General features: G+C 38.5%; 2 protein-coding genes across 3 annotated transcripts in view; one reads left to right on the top strand and one right to left on the bottom strand.

Moving 5' to 3' along the window:
• Positions 1–195: 195 nt before the first annotated feature.
• On the top strand, positions 196–9437 carry tefm (transcription elongation factor, mitochondrial). 2 transcript variants are annotated; one of them, XM_051936309.1, is made up of 4 exons: positions 196–340; positions 5936–6410; positions 6607–6754; positions 8830–9437. In XM_051936309.1, exons 1-4 carry the CDS (start codon positions 301–303, stop codon positions 9256–9258), a joined length of 1092 nt encoding a protein of 363 aa, XP_051792269.1. In that variant the 5' UTR covers positions 196–300; the 3' UTR covers positions 9259–9437. The 2 variants fall into 2 exon arrangements, 1 of the variants encoding a protein (XP_051792269.1); XR_007936666.1 differs by having other exon boundaries at positions 197–340; positions 5936–6406; positions 6605–6754; positions 8830–8975.
• Positions 9438–14230: 4793 nt separating this feature from the next.
• The window catches only part of atad5a (ATPase family AAA domain containing 5a), a 30398-nt gene continuing 25830 nt past the window's right edge, over positions 14231–18798 (bottom strand). Inside the window, exons 20-24 of the mRNA XM_051918935.1 lie at positions 18667–18798; positions 18353–18468; positions 15391–16244; positions 14712–14870; positions 14231–14607 (exon numbers count right to left, since the gene is read on the bottom strand). The exon at positions 18667–18798 is cut by the window's right edge and continues 49 nt beyond it. Of these exons, the coding sequence (XP_051774895.1) occupies positions 14529–14607; positions 14712–14870; positions 15391–16244; positions 18353–18468; positions 18667–18798 (1340 nt within the window). The 3' untranslated portion in view covers positions 14231–14528. The remainder of the gene's footprint in view (positions 14608–14711; positions 14871–15390; positions 16245–18352; positions 18469–18666) is intronic.

Below are 18798 nucleotides of genomic sequence, written 5' to 3'. Positions count from 1 at the left end.
TCACTGTCTTTATCATTGATAATTCTCTTCTTTTATATTGGACTTGTAAAATTCCTCTGGGTGCAGAACATTCCCACATTCTCCCGTCTTATTACTATAGTTGTTTTAAAATGTTAGTTTGTGCGCGACCTTCAGATTTTTACCGTAATCCTTTTTTCTCTCTGTGTAAAACGACATGTAAGCATCTATGCGGATGCCTCGAATGACACAATTTAGAAAGCCACACGACTGCACGGACGGAGATTCGTTGTGGCACCACCCGGATACCGGAAGTGTCGGACTAGCGGGTCACGTGATGTCATGGCGGCGCTAAAGAGGTTTTGCTTGCCGCTGTTTCGAGGTGAGTGAGGGGCGGCTTGGGAAAGCTGGAGATCAAAGAATTTTTTTAAAATCTGTATTCAAAACGTTTATGTAATGCATCTATTAAAAAAAAATAAACCAGAAATGCTATTTATCTGTTCATATTTATCATCTGCGCTATTTTCTATAAACTCTTGTGAGCGCTTCGGGATGCTTTCATTTAGAAATGTGGGATATCTTGGAATTCTGATTAGTCGACAAGGGGGTCTTGTTGAACGTGTGTGGTACACCCTCTGTAAACTGAGTCCTAGTAGCGGACACCTTGAGGGAAGCCTACGCTGACATGGAGAGAATGTTAAAATTCCACACGGTTGTGACTGCATGAATAGATAAAAGATAAAAATACAAACGGGTGTTAAGAGAGAGTCGAACGACTATAGATATCCCTTCGCATATAGCCGAAGTTAACCAATCTTTCGACCTACAAAGTTTAGTTTTGCAGCAGTGCCAAAGGCGACTCAAGTTGAAAGACAATTTCGGGTTGCTGCTGTAGTAAGAATTTGGCTTATAAACAGCACCGAGGTGCGGAAAAGATGATGATGTCAACATTAAAGGAAGGACGCCAAACTCAGATCTTGGAGGGCCACGGTGGCCAAATAGATACTGCTGCAGCTTTTCACCCCACCCACTTGATAATGGAACATTCTGTATTTCCATTTTAATTGTTTCTTCTTTAACAAGCAGCCAAACAATGACCGATGCAAAGCGAGTCACAAGATGACGACTGCGTTGAGATCTCATTTGCAACTGGGTCTTTTCATACAATATTTGTTTAAATGAAACATCTGAAAAATGAAGGTCTGAGCAATACTGATCTGCTTTGGTCCACAATCGGATTAGGATCAGTTTTGTAAATTACTGGTGTGGCAGAATGAGAATGGTAACAAGCCATCAAATTAAAAAAAGCTTCATTAATTGCTAAATAGGAAATTAACTGGAGCAAAAATGGTGGCCCTCAAGGACTGTTTGACGCACCTGAATTAATTGGTCATCCGCTGGCTTACTTTGGATCTTTATTTGACTGCAGGTTAAAGAAAAAAGCAATTAAGCAAGCCAATCATAATTACAGTATATTAACTGAAATTAGGAACAGTAACTGGACACTAATGAAGACATCCCTTTAACAAAAACCTGCAGCCACTGTGGCGCTCTAGGATCCGAGTGTGACTCTCTAGGACAGGGATGTCGCAGTGGCTGCAGGTTTTCATTCTAACCCTTTTCCTAATCAGTGACCAGTTTTTACTGCTAATTAACTCATTTTCCCTTCATTTTAATAGCCTTGTTTTAAGGATTCAGTCCTCTGAATTTATTCCTTTCTTCATTAAATGACAGCCAAACAGAAATGAGACATGAAACGAGCCAATGGATGACCAGCTAAATTGGGATTCCAAACTCCAACCAATCTCTTAATGAGAGGCCAATTCGTGCTGTTAATTAAACTTGTTATTTAATTCCATGGCTTATTGCTGCTCTCATTCTACCATAGCAGCTGTTGATTTTTCTGTTTTTTTTAAGAACACCATCAAGATGTTTTGGTGACCTGAGAGATCAACCTTACTGAGACCTTCACCTTTCTTTATTTTCAGATATTGCATGATGGGCACAGGTGAGCTGGTCATGTGGCGGCTCATTTTGTGTCTCGTTATTGTTTGGCTACTAAGTGAAGTTAATTAAAATTAAGGCAAAAGAAGTTAATCAGCTACACAACTGGTCAATAATGAAGAAGATGGTTAGAATGAAAACTTGCAGCCACTGTGGCTCTCTAGGATCTGAATGTGACTCTCTTGGACTAAAAGCTCTGTAGCACTTTGGGAGGAGAAGCACTGGAGAATATAGGAAAACATTGTCAGTCAGAGTACAGTGAAATTCTCACTTGCATGTCCAACCAATATGCATTATATATAATTACACGATGTTTGACATTTGAGCTAATATCTATTGTTAGAGAAAATTAGACTAATCATACAGGCCAAGTATATATTCACAGATGGATAACACAGTACACAATGGGTGCATATTTTTATACAACCCAGTTGGCTTAATTTAAGATCCTTCCTTGACGGTAATATATTTAACCTCATAGCTTGTATTTTCATTCTGCCATATCAAGTCGCCCTTAGATTTTTCCTTTCCAAAGATATCTTTCAAATGATTTGTGGCCCAGAGCTTACTAATTCTTAACCATTCTCTTTTTTTCTATTAATTTCTTTCCAAATTTGTTACTAAAACAGATATTTCATGATGAACATACACTTTTTTCATATAAGACTGTGGTATGTGGTTCCTTTGTCATTTGCACTTCATTGTTAATTGGCAGCTGGTTAAGAAAACGAGGCAATTCAAAAAGTGAATGCTTCTCATTATGACTGAAAGATGCAATTAAGGGTTCAAAATCTTCAGAAGTGCAACAATGTTGTTTGGAACAACCGCTGCTTCTGTAGTAATTGGTTTGGCACCAAAAAACTGCAGCCACTGCACACCTCCAATACTGAAGCAGAAGATCTTAAATTAAATGGAACCTGCACCATGTCATGACCAAATCTACAGCTGTTATGTTTTATGTTATATAACAGAAATGTGAAGCCACTTATGGAATAATGGAAGTAGTTTTTTACTCTTATATTAGCAGGGCTAGATGAAGTACACAAAAGAACAACTGCTACATATATGAAATACTCGTTTAAAGGAATGTAAGTAAGCACAGTGACCTTAAAAACTCTCCAACTGATGCTTTCTTAGAAGCATTTGGCAGAATGGCCTTGTGCAAAATCCATGTCAGAGCTACCATGTTTAGAAAGCAGTAGACCATCCATGCTTTTTCAAAATCTCCAGTGCACGGTGTATTGGGAGAGTTGCCCATTTCAGCTGCAGTGGGCACATAAGTCTAACCCTGGGCAGGGCAAGCGTGCTCATACAGAGCCATACTAGACTCCCCATTACGTGTAAGCTGTCTTTGGGAAGTTCTGTATGAACATGGGGAGAACATGGAAACTGTGCAGGACTTGGATTTGAGTCCAGGAGTCTGAACTTGTCAGGCAGTACCACCAAACGTACTACTCCTTGCTACAATATGCCACTGCAGTACTTGTAATTTTACAATTTAAACGTTTAATGCCATTGATAATCTTTTCCCTTTAATTATATAAAAGTGAACAAAATGTTATTTGATATATCATATAGTAGTAAAAAGAAAGATGTACAACCTTGTGTTTTAAAATATAGTAGGTTAAAAAGGACCGGTACTTTTGATCCGTAGAAGTTAGAAATATTTTCCCTCATCTTTCCAGTAGGTGGTAGTAAAACATCATCATATGTGAAGACTGTCAGTAAAATAAGTGAAAGGGTTATGTATACTGTACTGTATAGAGAATTAAATATACAAAAAAAAAAAAGTTTTTACCAATTTCCTGAAGGCCACATGTGCCCTGGGGTTCTGTTCTTTAAAAGAACTGCAGTAATATCTGTGGTATGTCAAGAAATTACTCTACATTACCAAAGATAACGGAACTTAATTGCAATTAGTTATAGTATACTGTATTAATAACTGCGGTGGGTTGGCATCCTGCCCAGGTTTGGTTCCTGCCTTGTGCCCTGTGTTGGCTGGGATTGACTCCAGCAGACCCCCGTGACCCTGTGTTCGGATTCAGCGGGTTGGAAAATGGATGGATGGATGGATGTATTAGCCCTGCAGTGGGCTGGTGCTCTGCCCGGGGTTTGTCTCCTGCCTTGCGCCCTGTGTTGGCTGGGATTGGCTCCAGCAGACCCCCGTGACGCTGTAGTTAGGATATAGCGGGTTGGATAATGGATGGATGGATGTATTAATAACATTTACCCCAATATAAATGTGTAGGTTATGATCGACTGTGTATACTTGTTGTGTATGCAGCTTTTTGTTTATTTTGGTTGATTTGGGTTTCTGCCTGGCATTTCTTCAGAGGTCAGAGCTAGCAGGGTAGAAGGTAGGTTGAGCCTCTAGTGCCAGTCCATTATAGGGCCCACTCACACAAATGTCTTTTGCTATATAATACAGTTTTTAGCAAAACTATTTACTTTTAAGAGAAACATTTTGAAGGTTCTACAGCACTGTTGTAGTGTGCATGTAGACCACTTTCTCTAGTAGGCGGAGTGGTGGCTCTGAGGCTAGAAGATCTGCACTGGCAATCGGAAGGTTGCCGGTTCGAATCCTGTAAAATGCCAAAAGGGACTCTGGGCCCTTCAGCAAGGTCCTTAACCTGCAATTGCTAAGTGCTTTGAGTAGTGAGAAAAGCGCTATATAAATACAAAAAAATATTATTATTAAAAATTATTACCTGGAAACATGTCTTACAGGGTGGTAGCATATATAGTGCCAGGAGACTTGGTGTAAATATGGTCTATTTAGAGTATTCAGATTCTGTTTTTTTTTTGATACTTCATTTTCTTCCTACATCCCCAAAGTATGCATGTCCAGCTAATTACCATCCCTTATCTGGCCTAGAATGAGTAGTGCGAGCGTGTGCTTTATTCAGGGTTGATTTGTGCAAACCCCTGCCCCAATCCTGAATTAGAATACAGGTTAAATATTTCATAAATAAATGTAAGATGACAGAAACATTACCCTTCTTTCTATCCTTTTTTTTAGATAGACAATATCAATGTCCTGGTAGTATTTTCTTAAGGTGGAAACAAACCCTGGGTGAGGTGCCAGTCAAAGCCAAGCATATGTTCATACTCACTTATACTGGGAAAGTTCAGAGTTGACATTTAACCAGAACTACACGCCGTTGGGACGAGGGAGGAAAACCTCACAAAAAAACCCCACCGAGACAAGGGGACAACTTACAAGTTCCACAAAGTCCATGCCGGTGCTGAGATTTAATACCAGCACTCTGCGGTGCCAGACAACAGTGCTAAACTATTGCACCATGATGCCACACTGTTAACAAAATATCAACCTGAAATGGGTTATTTTATAACTGATTACAAGCTTTGCTTCTAGTCTTTAAAATTCCTAAAACAAAAGTTAAATTGTTGCCATTTCTTAGAATATATAGATTTTACTACTAATACAAAGAATGCAGATGAAATTTTGTAAAGCCCAACATACCTTGAACAAGCTATATCTTTTATGTTTACCTTATAAACGTGTTCATGAAGGTCATTTTTAATATTTGTATTAATATTTGTTTTGTTAAGTTTGATATGAATTATTATGGTTTGAACTTTATAGTTGCCTACTAAAACATGAAAAGGAATATTGGAGACTCTGTGCAGAATGGATAGGATGAGAATCCATTATTTGGACTCTAATCATAAGAAACAACACAGAAGTGAGGACCTTCTATTTTGCTCCTTTTATGTATCTCCTCACTCAGAAACAACAAGGAATGCAACTCCTTACAATAACATGTTAAAAAGTTTTGAAATACCTTTCTCTGCCAGAGCACCCAGTTATTACTGGACATGTTGTGTTTTTTTGTTTGTTTGTTTTTTACAAGTATATGGCATTACAGTGATATTCACTATTACAGAAATCATAAAATGCATATTGTGCAAATGAAAGATTTAAATTCAAATTTCTGTCTTGTTTATTTAGGTCCTGGCTTGTTTCTCTGCCCTCAAGTCTTCTACTCATTTAGACCGAGTCGTCAGTGTACACTATGTCAGCGAAACTGTATTACATCTTCCACCCTTGAGCAGCGACCCTCTTCTCAGACTTGCTTTGACAACAGTGAAGACCAGAACCAGGCTCCGCTTGATTCTCTCTACACGCCTGAGCAGTGTGCGACGATTCTGCATGTCCTGAACACTGCATCCGAGAGTGAGCTGGCAGCTGTGAAGCTGCTGCGGGGCCGCAAGGCAACCAACATTGTTGAATACCGAGGCAAACATGGCCCCTTCCTTGACCTGAACAGTGTCCTTAGTGTTCCCCTGCTGAAGCACAAAACGACAGCTATTGTGTTCAGCTCTATCCTTAGCCCTTCTTCAGTACCAGCAAGGAAAGTGTCCAAAGGAACAACTGTAAAGTTCATCAAGCCCGAAGTGGATAGGGAAATACTAAAGGCAAGTAAGTCATTGCAAACGTGTGTGATGAACAAGAGCAAGTAGGGGTAAAATGATGCACTTTCACGACACATACCACTGCTTGAGACTTGGTTTGAAAACCAGGTGACTGAGATCTGCATTTACGCATTAAACCTCTTTAATAAGAAGAACACTTTTTTTTTTGTTAATTTATGTTTTTGTCTTATTTAAATGTCTCCAGAGTGCAGAGAGCATAGTGTCGATAGTGTATGGCACGAATAGGATTGCATGGGCTCACATGGATCACAAGTGTGTAGTCCAGGATTGGCAACAAGCAGAGTGTCCAGCATTCATGAGGGGTACCTACCTGGCTGCAGTGTATTTGGAGGATGTAAGTTGCATTTATCATATTGTTTCACTTTTTCAATGTCTTGGCTTAACAGCTTAATAAATTCCTTGCGGAAAAATAATGTTAACAGGTATGATCATCTAAACCTCAATTTAATACATTTTTCTGTGCTTTTTATCTACACAAAGTGTTAGATGCAGTAACAGGGCAAGACTTGGACGAAATGAACTTCATTAGAAGTAGAGTGAGAGGGTAGATCTTAGTTAACACAAGATTATAGTTCTGTTCTTAATGACAGAACACAATTTTCTTTACGTAAGACTTTTTACATTCACTGATGCCCAGGAAGTAATTGGTTAGTATACACTGCTCAAAAACAAAAAAAGGGAACACTTAATCATCACAGTCTAACACCAAGTCAATGAAGCTTCAGGGATATCAATCTGTCCTCTGAGGAAGCCTAAGCGATTGTGCATCAACTTCACCTGCTTTGGTGCAAATGAAAGTGACAAGAGGTGACCTGGAGAGGCAACAGCAAGACAACCCCCAAAATGAAATAGTTTGATAGGTGGTGGCTACATACCATTGCTCTCTCCTTATCCTTCCTGATTCTTTTCTAGTTTTGCATTTTGCTAGAGTCCTGGTAGCATGAGGTGGTACCTGCTGCCAATTCAGGTTGTAATGGTAATCCGGCTTCTCCAGGATGGCACATCCATACATGACATCACATCACAAAGTTTGCTGTGTCTCCCAGCACCGTCTCAAGAGCATGAAGAAGATAGCAGGAGATGGGTCTTTACACGAGGAGAGCTAGACAGGGCCATAAAAGGGTATTAACCATGCAGCAGGACCTGTATCTGCTCCTCTCTGTGAGGACGTACAGGAAGGAGTACAGCCTTAACAAAGTTACCTCTAGCTAGCTACGGGTGTGCGTTTTTCTGACCAAACTGTCACAAACAGACTTCATGAGGGCCCAATGTTCTCTAGTGGGCCCTGTGCTCACAGCATATTACTGTGCAGCTTGATGGGAATTTGTCAGAGCATATCCTTGGAGGGTTGCTCCGTACTCCATGTGCTAGGCTACAGTATCCGGACTGCTGTTAGGTACTAGGATGAAATCCTTAGAGCCATTATCAGACCTTACGATGCTACATTGGGCCCTGGGTTCCTCCTGGTGAAGGACAAAGCCTGGCCTCATATGGCCAGTATGTATAGACAGGTCCTGGATGAAGAAGGCACTGATGCCATTGACTGCCCCGTACGTTACCCCAGACATTAATCCAAATGAGAACCACTGGCACATTACGTACCGGTGCATTCGATGCCGTCAAGTAGCGTCACTGGTACCCTGATTCAGGTCTGGGAGGAGATACCCCAAAGGCATCATCCGCCATCTCATCAGGAGCACGCCCAGCCATCGCCGGGAGTTCATACAGGCACGTGAAGGCCATACACACTACATATTATGAGTTGCCATGATGAAATTCACGCAAGTAGGGTCAGCCTGTGATTTCAGTTTTTGACTTTAATTTTCAGTGTGATCTTGAATCCAGCCCTCAATGGGTTGACAGTTTTTGTCTCCACTGATCATTGTTACATCATTTTGTTCTCATTGAATTACACCATATTAATCAGTAAAGATTTTTCACTTGTATATTTCATTTGAGATTCAATGCATGATTTAAGTGTTCCCTTAATTTTTTGAGTAGTGTAAATCCTAAATAAATAAAGATGTCTCTTTCACAGGTCAGTACAGAGATAAAGTCAACAAATTGTCAAAAGAGCAGCGAATGTGAGTGTGTAGGGCAATCTTTAACTCCCTTTATGTATTACATTATATGATTAAGTATACTGACAAATCAACATTAAATTAATGTTCTAAGACACATAATGGAAGTGGTCTTATGAATGTGATGCACACCAATTACGAGAGGTAATCATTAAACAGCAGTTAGTCTCAATGTAGTCACCTGATGACCATGTATTTTGACACTTTTTCTGCATATAAAACAAAATGTGACACAATTTTGCCTAATACCCAATTCACGTTACAGGTACAGTATTTACAAGCCTGTTTTAATTTATGCTTGTCTTTTATTTTATTTTTTTTTTGGTAGATTTCTACCATCGCATCCAGGATTCCACAAGCAGATTTGTATATTCTGGAGAAAAGTGCACTCTCTCTTCAAAACACCAACTTGTTTCCCATTATGCTGCATCTACGTACAGTTGAAGCAATGCTCTTCACTCTGTTGGCTGCTAGGTTCAAAGAGGATAACTACCCAAGGGTACTGAACATGCAGCGTATAAGTGTTGGCAAGCATTTTGGTCTCATGGTGGGGGAATCGAGAACAAGTGGAATCACATTATTGCAGCAGATGTTGTGCGACTCTGTAATGCAGAAACACTCAAGGGTATATTTTCCTAAGGACATGGTGGTGCGGTATAAGAATATGTTTCAGCCAGGTGCAAGAAATCGAAGGGAGGAGATGTGTGATGCTTTACTACAGGCCATAGCATTTTATGAATTACTGTCCAGCACCTAATATTTAGGGTGTGAATTATGTGAAAGAATGTACAAAAGTACAAGACATCTGATGGGTGTGGGTGATCACAGTATGTGGATAGATAAAACACCAGTAAGAATTCTTCATGCACAGTATTTTCAAACACCTTTTTTCTTATTACAGCGCAGTATTTATTTGATTGAGATATGAAATCTGGCAAGTCCTGATCTCTATGTACAAAGTGACGTTTTTGAAACCATTTTCTGGACTTTGGCTTTTTGGGTGGGGGGGTGAGGGTAAAACTGTAGCATACATCTCAAAATGTATTCTACAAGGTTACATGAAAACCATTATGCAATAATTTAAAATGATTTTTGACCTAAGCTTTTGCTTGGAAAATTTTTATGGTCCTAAAATTGTGGTTGGAAATGTACGAAATGCATTTATAGATCTTAAATTATAGGTTAGTATGGTATAATAAACATACATATGGAGGCAGTACCTACCACATTCCAAAATCTTGGAGATTGTTAAGCAAAAAAATACATATGCTTGTAATTAAAAACAATACAAAGAAGAATTCTAACAACCAAAATACATACATGCATACATTATTAATCCTGTTTAATGTATTTCAGGGTTGCAGGGGTTTGAGGCCTATCCTCACAGCACTGCATAGAGTACAGGAAAATAACCTAGATAGGGAGGTAGTATGTTTCGTGACACAGATGTGTAACTTCCCACACTCTCCTCTTCAGTGGGGCAAATTTAGAGACCACAGCTAACCTAATCTGTCCGTCTTTGAGGATATGGGAGGAAAATCTACATCAGTGGAGGAGAAAATGTACAAACTCCATAGAGACAACTTGACACAGGATTCATTTGGAGGCTGTCGTACTAACCATTATGCCACCTAAATCCAATGTTAAAAACCTAAAGAGAGAACACAAAATTTAAATTAGAAAATACTAATTTAACCTCTTTGGCATTAATGTCGAGCAGGACTCCTCCTCAGATTTCTGTGTAAATATGGTTAAGTCTGAGTCAGACTCAGGTTAACATGTAATGAGCCGTTTTACAGTGTTAAGATGGAGTAATTCTTGAGATGGTATTCTGCCACCATCTAATGCAGTGGTTCTCAGCATCGGTCCTGGGGACCCCCTGTGGCTGTAGGTTTTTGTTTCAACCAGCTTCTGTTTTAATTGTAATCCTGGGCAAATAAGTGAACTGTTATTGTCCAGATTCTATGTTTTGGGAACAATATAGAAATTAGAAAACAAGGCTTGGTAAAAAAAAATAATATATATACATACTGTATACTAGGGGGCTTTGCCCCCTGCTCGCTTCGCTCGCCAACCCCAATTTTTGTTTTTCCAGATACACACTTTTAAGATTTTTTTTTTTCTTTGAAGTGTTGCTATTTCATTAGTTTCACTTTTATTTCTGAACTTCTATAAAAACAATATTTGGGATCTTCCAAGTTCCAATGTGCTGAATCTTTGTATGATAATTCAGGATAGGTTTCTCTGTTTGGTATTTAAGCACAGACAAAGAGATCTTCGTCATTAGCAGTTAATAATTTTTTTGCAAAGTAACCAATAAATGCATGTGAGTTAAACTCTGTTTTTAAAATTCTCTTGACTTAAACTTCAAAGCCTTACAATATTTACATACTTCTGACATATCACCTATGTCCATATATTCGATCTCTATTCGCCTTTTCGTTATTTCTTCGAGTAATAATTTCTCTTTTTTAGCGCTAATGCAATGTTTACTTTCTTTTTTTGACACTCTTTTTTTCTGCTTTCATATTCTGTATCTTGCTCTGCATGTGTATCGTGCCTATGTTTTTGAGTCTTTTGAATTCCAGTTTTCATTAACTCTAACCTGGTCTGCATGTGTGGCCCCCTTATTTTTTAACCTCTTTATGATGTTTTACTTTCTTTTCTACTGTCTTATTTCTGACCTCGCTTTGTTTCAGTGACACCTGGTCCGTGGTGATTATTTTCCCTTTTCCAAGTAAGAATTTCCATTTGTTTGTGCTACTGCGATGTTTACTTTTTTTTTTTATACTTTCTAATTTACCTACTTTCATATTCTTTAACTTTGTCCACGTGTATCGCGCCCTTTTTTTTTTTTTTTTGAGCCTTTCGAATTCCATTGCTTTCATAATCTCTAACCTGCTCTGCATGTGTATAGTGCCAACGTCCGGATTGGACATGCTTTTTTTTCCAATTCCACGTGTTCCGGGCTGATAATTACTTTCCTTATTTTCTGAATTTGCACCTAGATTATTCTTTTTTGTCTCTCCAACACTTTTGAGCAATGTTCCCTCTAAGGAGTAGCATATAGTGAGCAAAAAACATTGTTTATGAACGACATTTTGTTTAAGCCAAAAATTTATGAGCACCAACTCCGACGGTCGGAGTGAGCGATCGTGCGATAAGTACAAGCGACGCCGTCGGAATGAGCGATCGTGCGGGAAGTATGAGCGACGCTCTGAATTCGTGTGAGCGATTGCTCACGCGCTCAGCTTAGAGGGAACATTGCTTTTGAGTCTCTTTTCTCCACACTTCTTCTTCGCTTAGTCGTCTACGTTTCATCTATAACGTGTTGTCTTTATATGCGCTGAGAGCCCTGGATCTGTGTGTGCTCAAAGCCAAAACACAACTGAGAGTTTTGATGACTGTGGTCTTTTTTGGTTGTAAGTAGGGCATGTCTTGCAAGAATCTCATGTTCTACGTCATCGCGAGACGCTCTGTGGCTAGTCTCGTGGGTCCTGTAAGTGTCTTCCGTGATCTTAACGTGAAGATCACGTCTCAACGCCCTACTGTTTCTCTGCAGGATTTTTTTTATATAATATATATATTAAAATGTACTAAGCAGTTTATATGGAAATAATGTATTTTTTTTTAATTTTATTTTTAATGTATCTTTTTAACAATACTTTTCATTTTGATGTTCATTCTTTTTTCCGGGTGTTGTAGTTGTTTAATTAATCCATTGTTTAATTAGTGGGTCTGACAAAGTAGTTGCAGCCTTTCATGATTCAGTGTTTGCGAGCATGTCTGCTCTGCTCATTTTTAATTGTCATTATTAAGATACAATGAAGGGGGTAAAATATAATGAAAACAACAAAAGTGAGTTAAGTATTTAAATCTATAGCAAATGCAGAAATATTTCTAAATGTCTTATAAATGTAAAAATAATGCTGCTGTGCATTCTTAATGTAGAATAAGAAAAGAAAAAAAAAATCAGCTAATTAATTGAGATCAGTGTTATCAGTTGTCACGGATTATGAATGTGCTTGAAGCAAAAACCTGAAGCCACAGTAGGCCCTCAGGACAGACTTATAGAATCCCTGATCTAATGGATAAAATATTCTTTGAAAAATCGTTAATATTTCAATATGTTCTGCTTTATGATAACTCCTCAATATTCATGACTGGGCTGGAGCCTTCGACCAAAAACACAATAGCAAACGAAAAGCCGCAATGCCAGATTTAGAACAAACTGAAACATTGCTTGACTCAAGCGATAGTGATGATGATGATGTGAATTGGTCATTCAAAAATCCTGCACCTCCTTATTGCTCATTAACGTGTAACCCTGGTATAAAGATCTTTACTGGACCAAGGTTACTGTATAACAGTTGACAGTTTCCATACCTCACTTGAACGAACTGCTTGAGATTTTACTTCAAAGGAAAACTGATGCATACACCAAACCACTGTGAAATGCCTGGTGAATGGGTCAAGCTTCAATGTGGTGCAGTAGCTGTGTGGCAAAAAGGCAAAGTGATTGTGATCAAGTGGAATAACAAAAAAAAAAAAAAAGAAAAGAAAATGTCTGTCTCCTAACCATTGTTCACAATGTAGCACCTGCCAATGTGTGTATAAGAGAAAATGTGGAAGTCACTGGGCCATGTGGTGTGGTAGGCTACAACACGATGGGCAGAGTTGACCATGCGGGTCAGGAACTGAAGAAAAAAAAAAAAATCTTTTAACATCTGCTTGGATACTGCCTATGTGCATTGGTGACTATTTAACATCATGTCGCACGAAGCATGCATACTGATTTCTGTATTAGTATTGCAGTGGACACTAGATAGATCTGTCCTGCTGCAATGATGTTGACATTTTGGTATTCAACAGAAACATGTAAACTTTTTTTTTTTTTTTTGGGTTCAAAAAAATTCAGTGCTTACAGTATATTCATTGCCTATATGCTTTATTACTTCTTTGTCATTTAGGATACGTCTGCTGCTGTGCTTAAATGCTAGTTGATTGGCCAGGTCTCCACATAAGTCTCATACAGCCATCCTAATTACACAACTTCTTTAAACGCCCACCCCTGTAAGGAGTTCATAGATACCTATATATCTAAAAAACTTAAGTCTTAACACTACAGATGTGATGCAATTATGTGCATATTTTTATTAGTATGTGACCAGGTCCATTCATAACCACCTTTATTGATTATGCAGTACTTTGTGAAATGTAAAAGTTGGTCTGGGAGGTAACTTTTTAAAACTAAGGTAAGCTGAACACAATACATCTATAAAATACTGAATAAGTCATTCTTACAATAGAACTTGCACCAAACAGATTATGATTCTAGGGGAGAATATTTTTGTTATTTGAGGTCATTTATTGTAATAATCTCATAAGAAAAAAAGGTAAGACTCTGTATGGCTATATGATTAGCATATGCTGTAAGAATCAGAAGTCTAAACACACAATCCAAATAAACTGTAAACTCCCAAAGATCCCTGACAATATGTGAATGCCTTGACCGAGTTTACCTGCAGGCAGTCTATCTTGACATCCTTTGTCTACTGGCAGAAGTAGAAACTTTGCTCTTGTTTGGATGCTAGTAATTTAAACTTCACAGCTTGTAGTTCCAAACTTCTTACCGAGCGTCAATAGAGAGAGTTATTTGAAATGCCACTTACACTTCTTTCTAGGAATACTGCATTCAATAAATAACTTTCCTTTTAACCAAACACTGATACAAAACAAATGTAATGGATTTATTTAATGTGTACACTCTTTATAGAAAATATTGGCTGTTATACAGCAAAAGGATGCTTATGTACAAATGATTTCCAAAAGTAAAAACATGATTAATAATTAGAAAACTTCTAATCACATTTAAAGACTGCACTATATACAACGTCATTTATACCAGCATTTAAGTATTGAAATTCAACATTAAAATTCATAAATAGTTATTTTTTCCTTATAAATGTTGTGTCATTGAGTTTGACAGGCCTAAGGACTTAATATCTAACTTCGTCTTTGAACACATCAAGGAAAACCAGCTGCCATAGCATCGAGAACGGATCTTGGAAAATTCAAGTGAATTCCTTCCAAGTAGTGCATGAATCTGTTTGAGAGAATAAGCCATTAGAGTATGATTACTGATAAGTAGCCTTATTTCATGCCAAATAATTTGGCGTTTTTCTCCTTTGTGAAAAGAGTAGCTCTTACCTTCGTTTGAGTTTGCACTGCTCTCTAAGCTTTTCAGCTTTACAGATCAAACGAAGTACTGGAAGACAGTCCACAGCAATCACCTGTCTGCTTCCTGAATTTGCAAAGAGCCTGCTGGAGGTGATGGCTTCCATAACTTCTGATCTCTTCTGCAGAAGGCTAGTTTAATAAAGCAATAAAAAAGTTCAAACACTTTAGTTCAAAATCTGATAAGGAGCACATATGCTATACCATTAGTAGTTGTACATAAGCATAGTAAAACACCCAAGAAAACTGAAAAACAGTTTTGTCCTAAAAATCATTACCCATATGGTACCCTGAACATGTTAAACGTAAGATTGTGAGAGTTTACTTTTATTTTGTTTGATCTTTAACATCACCAATCCCAGAAACTAAAAATGTTGCCAGGCCAGCAACACAAGAGATGCATCCCAATTTGTCATCCATTGTTTCCAAATCTCTATAAAAAATAAAATTGAAGCTCCCACACCCAACCCACAGGGTGCTAACTTCAACTACATTTCTGCTGAACCATTTGCATGTAACTGATTTAAAAAATGTCTGCAAAAAAGCATACATCATACACTACAAACGTTTTTAGTTATCCCGATTTTTAAATGTTCATAAATATGTTAAAATACATAAAATGATCTAGAGGAATGAATATCCTTTGAGTTACCTGGGCTTACACATCGTTTGCTGAACAAGGCTCACTCCCCATCTGTGATCAGCAAGTGGGAGAGTGATTTCTTCAGTTGGATCACTCCCTAGTTCTATACACCGACTTAGTGTGCCATCTAGTGCCTTATCAATCTGCATATGGCATCTCTGAAAACTCAGTGCCTCCACCGTAGCCTTCATTTTAGTCGCACTATAGCTATGCCACCACACGTTGTTTTCTATTCTGGCCTCATCTGAAAGACCATTTTTTATTTCAGCAGCTGACCAACAGCAAACCCCATTATTGCAAGGTCCTTCTTTTTCATTTTTTTCTGTATACAAGGAGGAGTCCAGAAAAGATACATTCTCTAGGAAATCAGCCAGTGAATCAAGAGTTTTGGACACTAGCGCGCAGCTCTGTTTTTCTGATGGAGTTTTTGGTTTTCTTTCCTGTCTCTTTTTCTGTTGCTCGACAAGGTCGCGATCAATTGTTGCTTTCTTTTCAATACAGGAGGTAGAATGTGTTGCTGATAAAGTGACAAAGCTGTCCTCGGAATCGGACTGAAATAAATCCTCCTCATCCCGCAGGCAAAGCATTCGTTTTCTTTTCATCCTAGATGACAATTTCAAAGGGCTGGGGTCTGGGGACTGGTTATTATCCTCTTGTTTGGAAATCTCCATTGGACTATGTACTGTATCCTCCATCTCCCTTGTGTTGTCTGTTTGTGGTGTGTCGCCACATGCAGGAATAATTTTTACTGGCAAAGGGAGTAGGAACTCTAAATTATTGTAGGTAAAATACAGTTTCATATCCTGACATTCAACCAGCATTCTGATGTGCTCGTTCAGCTGCTCTTCGCTTGTAATCTTAGTCTGAAAGACACAATTTCAGTTCAATTAAAGACTCAGTGCATCTCAGACTATAAGCACAGAAAAGTATGCAAATTTTAAAATGCAAGGAGTACACTTGGAGACATATTTCAATTTTTCATGAGCTTAAAACTAGACAAACAATTCTAGCATACACAGGACTGATCCTCTCCCCACGATGTGTTTCAATAAATATATTAAAATACATACTTCACCGATTTCTGGTAGAAATTACTGTGTGAAATACAGAAGCCATTCACAAAAAACTTTGTGTACATTTATTTACATGCCTTTGCTTAACTATTTAATTATATGATGACAGGACACTATTATGTCTTTAATAGTTAAATATTCCAATTACATTAAATATTATTTTATGGATAACCTGAAATGAAGAAATGCTTAGTTGCACTGAACCACAAAAAAAATTATTCTATTGCTGGGAGAGGCAACTGTAAATTGGCCCAGTTTGATTGTGGGTGTATGCATGATTGGGTCTTATGATGGATTGCTGCTCTATCCAGGGCTTGCTCCTTCTTTGTGCCTTGTATAGCCATATAGACACAGACCTTCTATAACCCTGAATTCAACTAAGCAGCTTTGAGAATGTTATGTAAAAATTGTTGTGTTTGGTAGAAATGTATCTAACATTTTTGCTCAATTATTTTGAAAGCTGCTAACTGTATTTACTAAATATTAGGTTTAATTTTATATTGAACTTCATTCATCTTGAATTTCATTCAAGGAACACAGGGTGACAAACAAGAGTGGAGGAAGATTCACACAGGTAGAGTATATCCTATGCAGGAGGAAGGAGACTGGACACAGCAGAGTGGTGGCAGGGGAAAGTGTAGTTAGGCAGCATAGGTTGGTGGTCTGTACGACGATGTTGGATATCAAGAGGAGAAGGAGAGTGAGGGTAGAGTTAAGGATCAAATGGTGGAAGTTGAAAAAGGAAGACTGTAAGGTTGAGTTTAGGGAGGAGGTAAAACAGGCACTGGGTGGCAGTGAAGAATTACCAGATACCTGGGCAACTACAGCAGATGTAGTAAGGGTGATAGCTAGAAGGGGTGCTTGGCATGACATCTGGACAGGACAATGGAAGGAGAATAAGGCAATCTGGTGTTGGAATGGAGAGGTACAGGAGAGTATACAGAGGAAGAAGTTGTTGAAGAAGAAGGAGCAGGATAGTCAGATAGATGCAGAAAGTAGACAGGAGTACAAGGAGATGAGGAATAAGGTGAAAAGGCTAAAGAAAAGGAGGTCAGAGGAATGGTGAGGATGCAAGGAATAGAGTTGGCAGAGGTGGAGGAGTTTAAATACTTGTTATCAACAGTACAGAGTAACAGGGAATGTGGAAGAGAGACAAAGAAGACAGTGCAGGCAGGATGGAGTGGGTGGAGAAGAGTGCCAGGAGTGATCTGTGACAGGTGTGTACCAGCAAGAGTGAAAAGGGAAGGTCTACAAACAGTAGTGAGACCAGCTATGTTATATGGGTTGAAGATGGTGACACCAAAACACAGGAGACAGAGCAGGAGGTGGCCAAGTTAAAGGTGTTAAGATTTGCATTGGGTGTGACGAGGATGGACAGGATTAGAAATTAGTACATTAGAGGATCAGCTCAGGTTGGACGGTTGGGAGACAAAGTCAGAGAGGCACGATTGCTTTTGTTTGGACATGTGCAGAGGAGAGATGCTGTGTATATTGAGAGAAGGATGTTAAGGATGGAGCTGCCAGGTAAGAGGAAAACAGGAAGGCCAGAGAGAAGGTTTATGGATGTGGTGAGAGAGGACATGAAGGTAGTGGGTGTAACACAGCTAGATGCAGAAGACAGCATGATATGGAAAAAGATGACCCGCTGTGGCGACCCCTAACTGGAGTAGCCAAAAGGAGAAGGTTTAACTTCATATATTTAAAATTGACCTATGCATCTTGTGTTACTTTTCACATAATCATAGTTCAATAAGTATATATCTGATTCGACTTTGCAAAGAAAATGACTATTCAGAAATTGACCCCAAGTCATGTACATTCCTAAAAAATGCACATTAACACGTAACCAGTCTCCTCTAATTCCATTATCCTGTAATCATGAGCAGCATGATAATTACCTTTAGAAAAGAGAGAAGATCTGGTGAAGTCTTAATATTATGTAAACCCAGCAGGCTTTCTGTGCTTCCTTGGTCACAAAGTGGTACATGATGCAACTTTTCATTACCTGGTGGTGCTGTAAGAAGAAAAAAAATTAAGTTTATTGTTAACTTTGATTGAGGTATTCAGTTTTGCTATCAATAAAAATTTATAACAATTCAACACTCGGCTCGAAAATTGAACTTTAGCCACAAACTACCCCACAAAAGTTTTAAAAGAAAATCACAATACAGCACAATAGCAAAAAGCTGAAGTCTGAGGAATGAAATGTTACCTTGACTACAAGTCTGCTGAACCAAAGCATTACTGCCACCACTCCTTATCCAGAACTGCAGGTGCAGCAAACTCTGACGTATATCACAGTTATTCCAAGCAAGTAGAGATGCACAGTCTTTCACATTGGTTT

Source organism: Erpetoichthys calabaricus, chromosome 14, assembly GCF_900747795.2.
Source record: "Erpetoichthys calabaricus chromosome 14, fErpCal1.3, whole genome shotgun sequence".
In the NCBI taxonomy this organism is placed as follows: Eukaryota; Metazoa; Chordata; class Cladistia; order Polypteriformes; family Polypteridae; genus Erpetoichthys; species Erpetoichthys calabaricus.
This window is presented reverse-complemented; position numbering and strand designations above follow the sequence as displayed.

Bases quoted from the DNA above. Each gene is read 5' to 3' on its own strand.
- tefm (XM_051936309.1), top strand. From the start codon at position 301: ATGGCGGCGCTAAAGAGGTTTTGCTTGCCGCTGTTTCGAG. The intron at 6,411-6,606 runs GTCATTGCAAAC...ATGTCTCCAGAG, and splicing joins GAAATACTAAAGGCAAGTAA to TGCAGAGAGCATAGTGTCGA. The intron at 6,755-8,829 runs GTAAGTTGCATT...TTTTTTTGGTAG, and splicing joins CTGCAGTGTATTTGGAGGAT to ATTTCTACCATCGCATCCAG.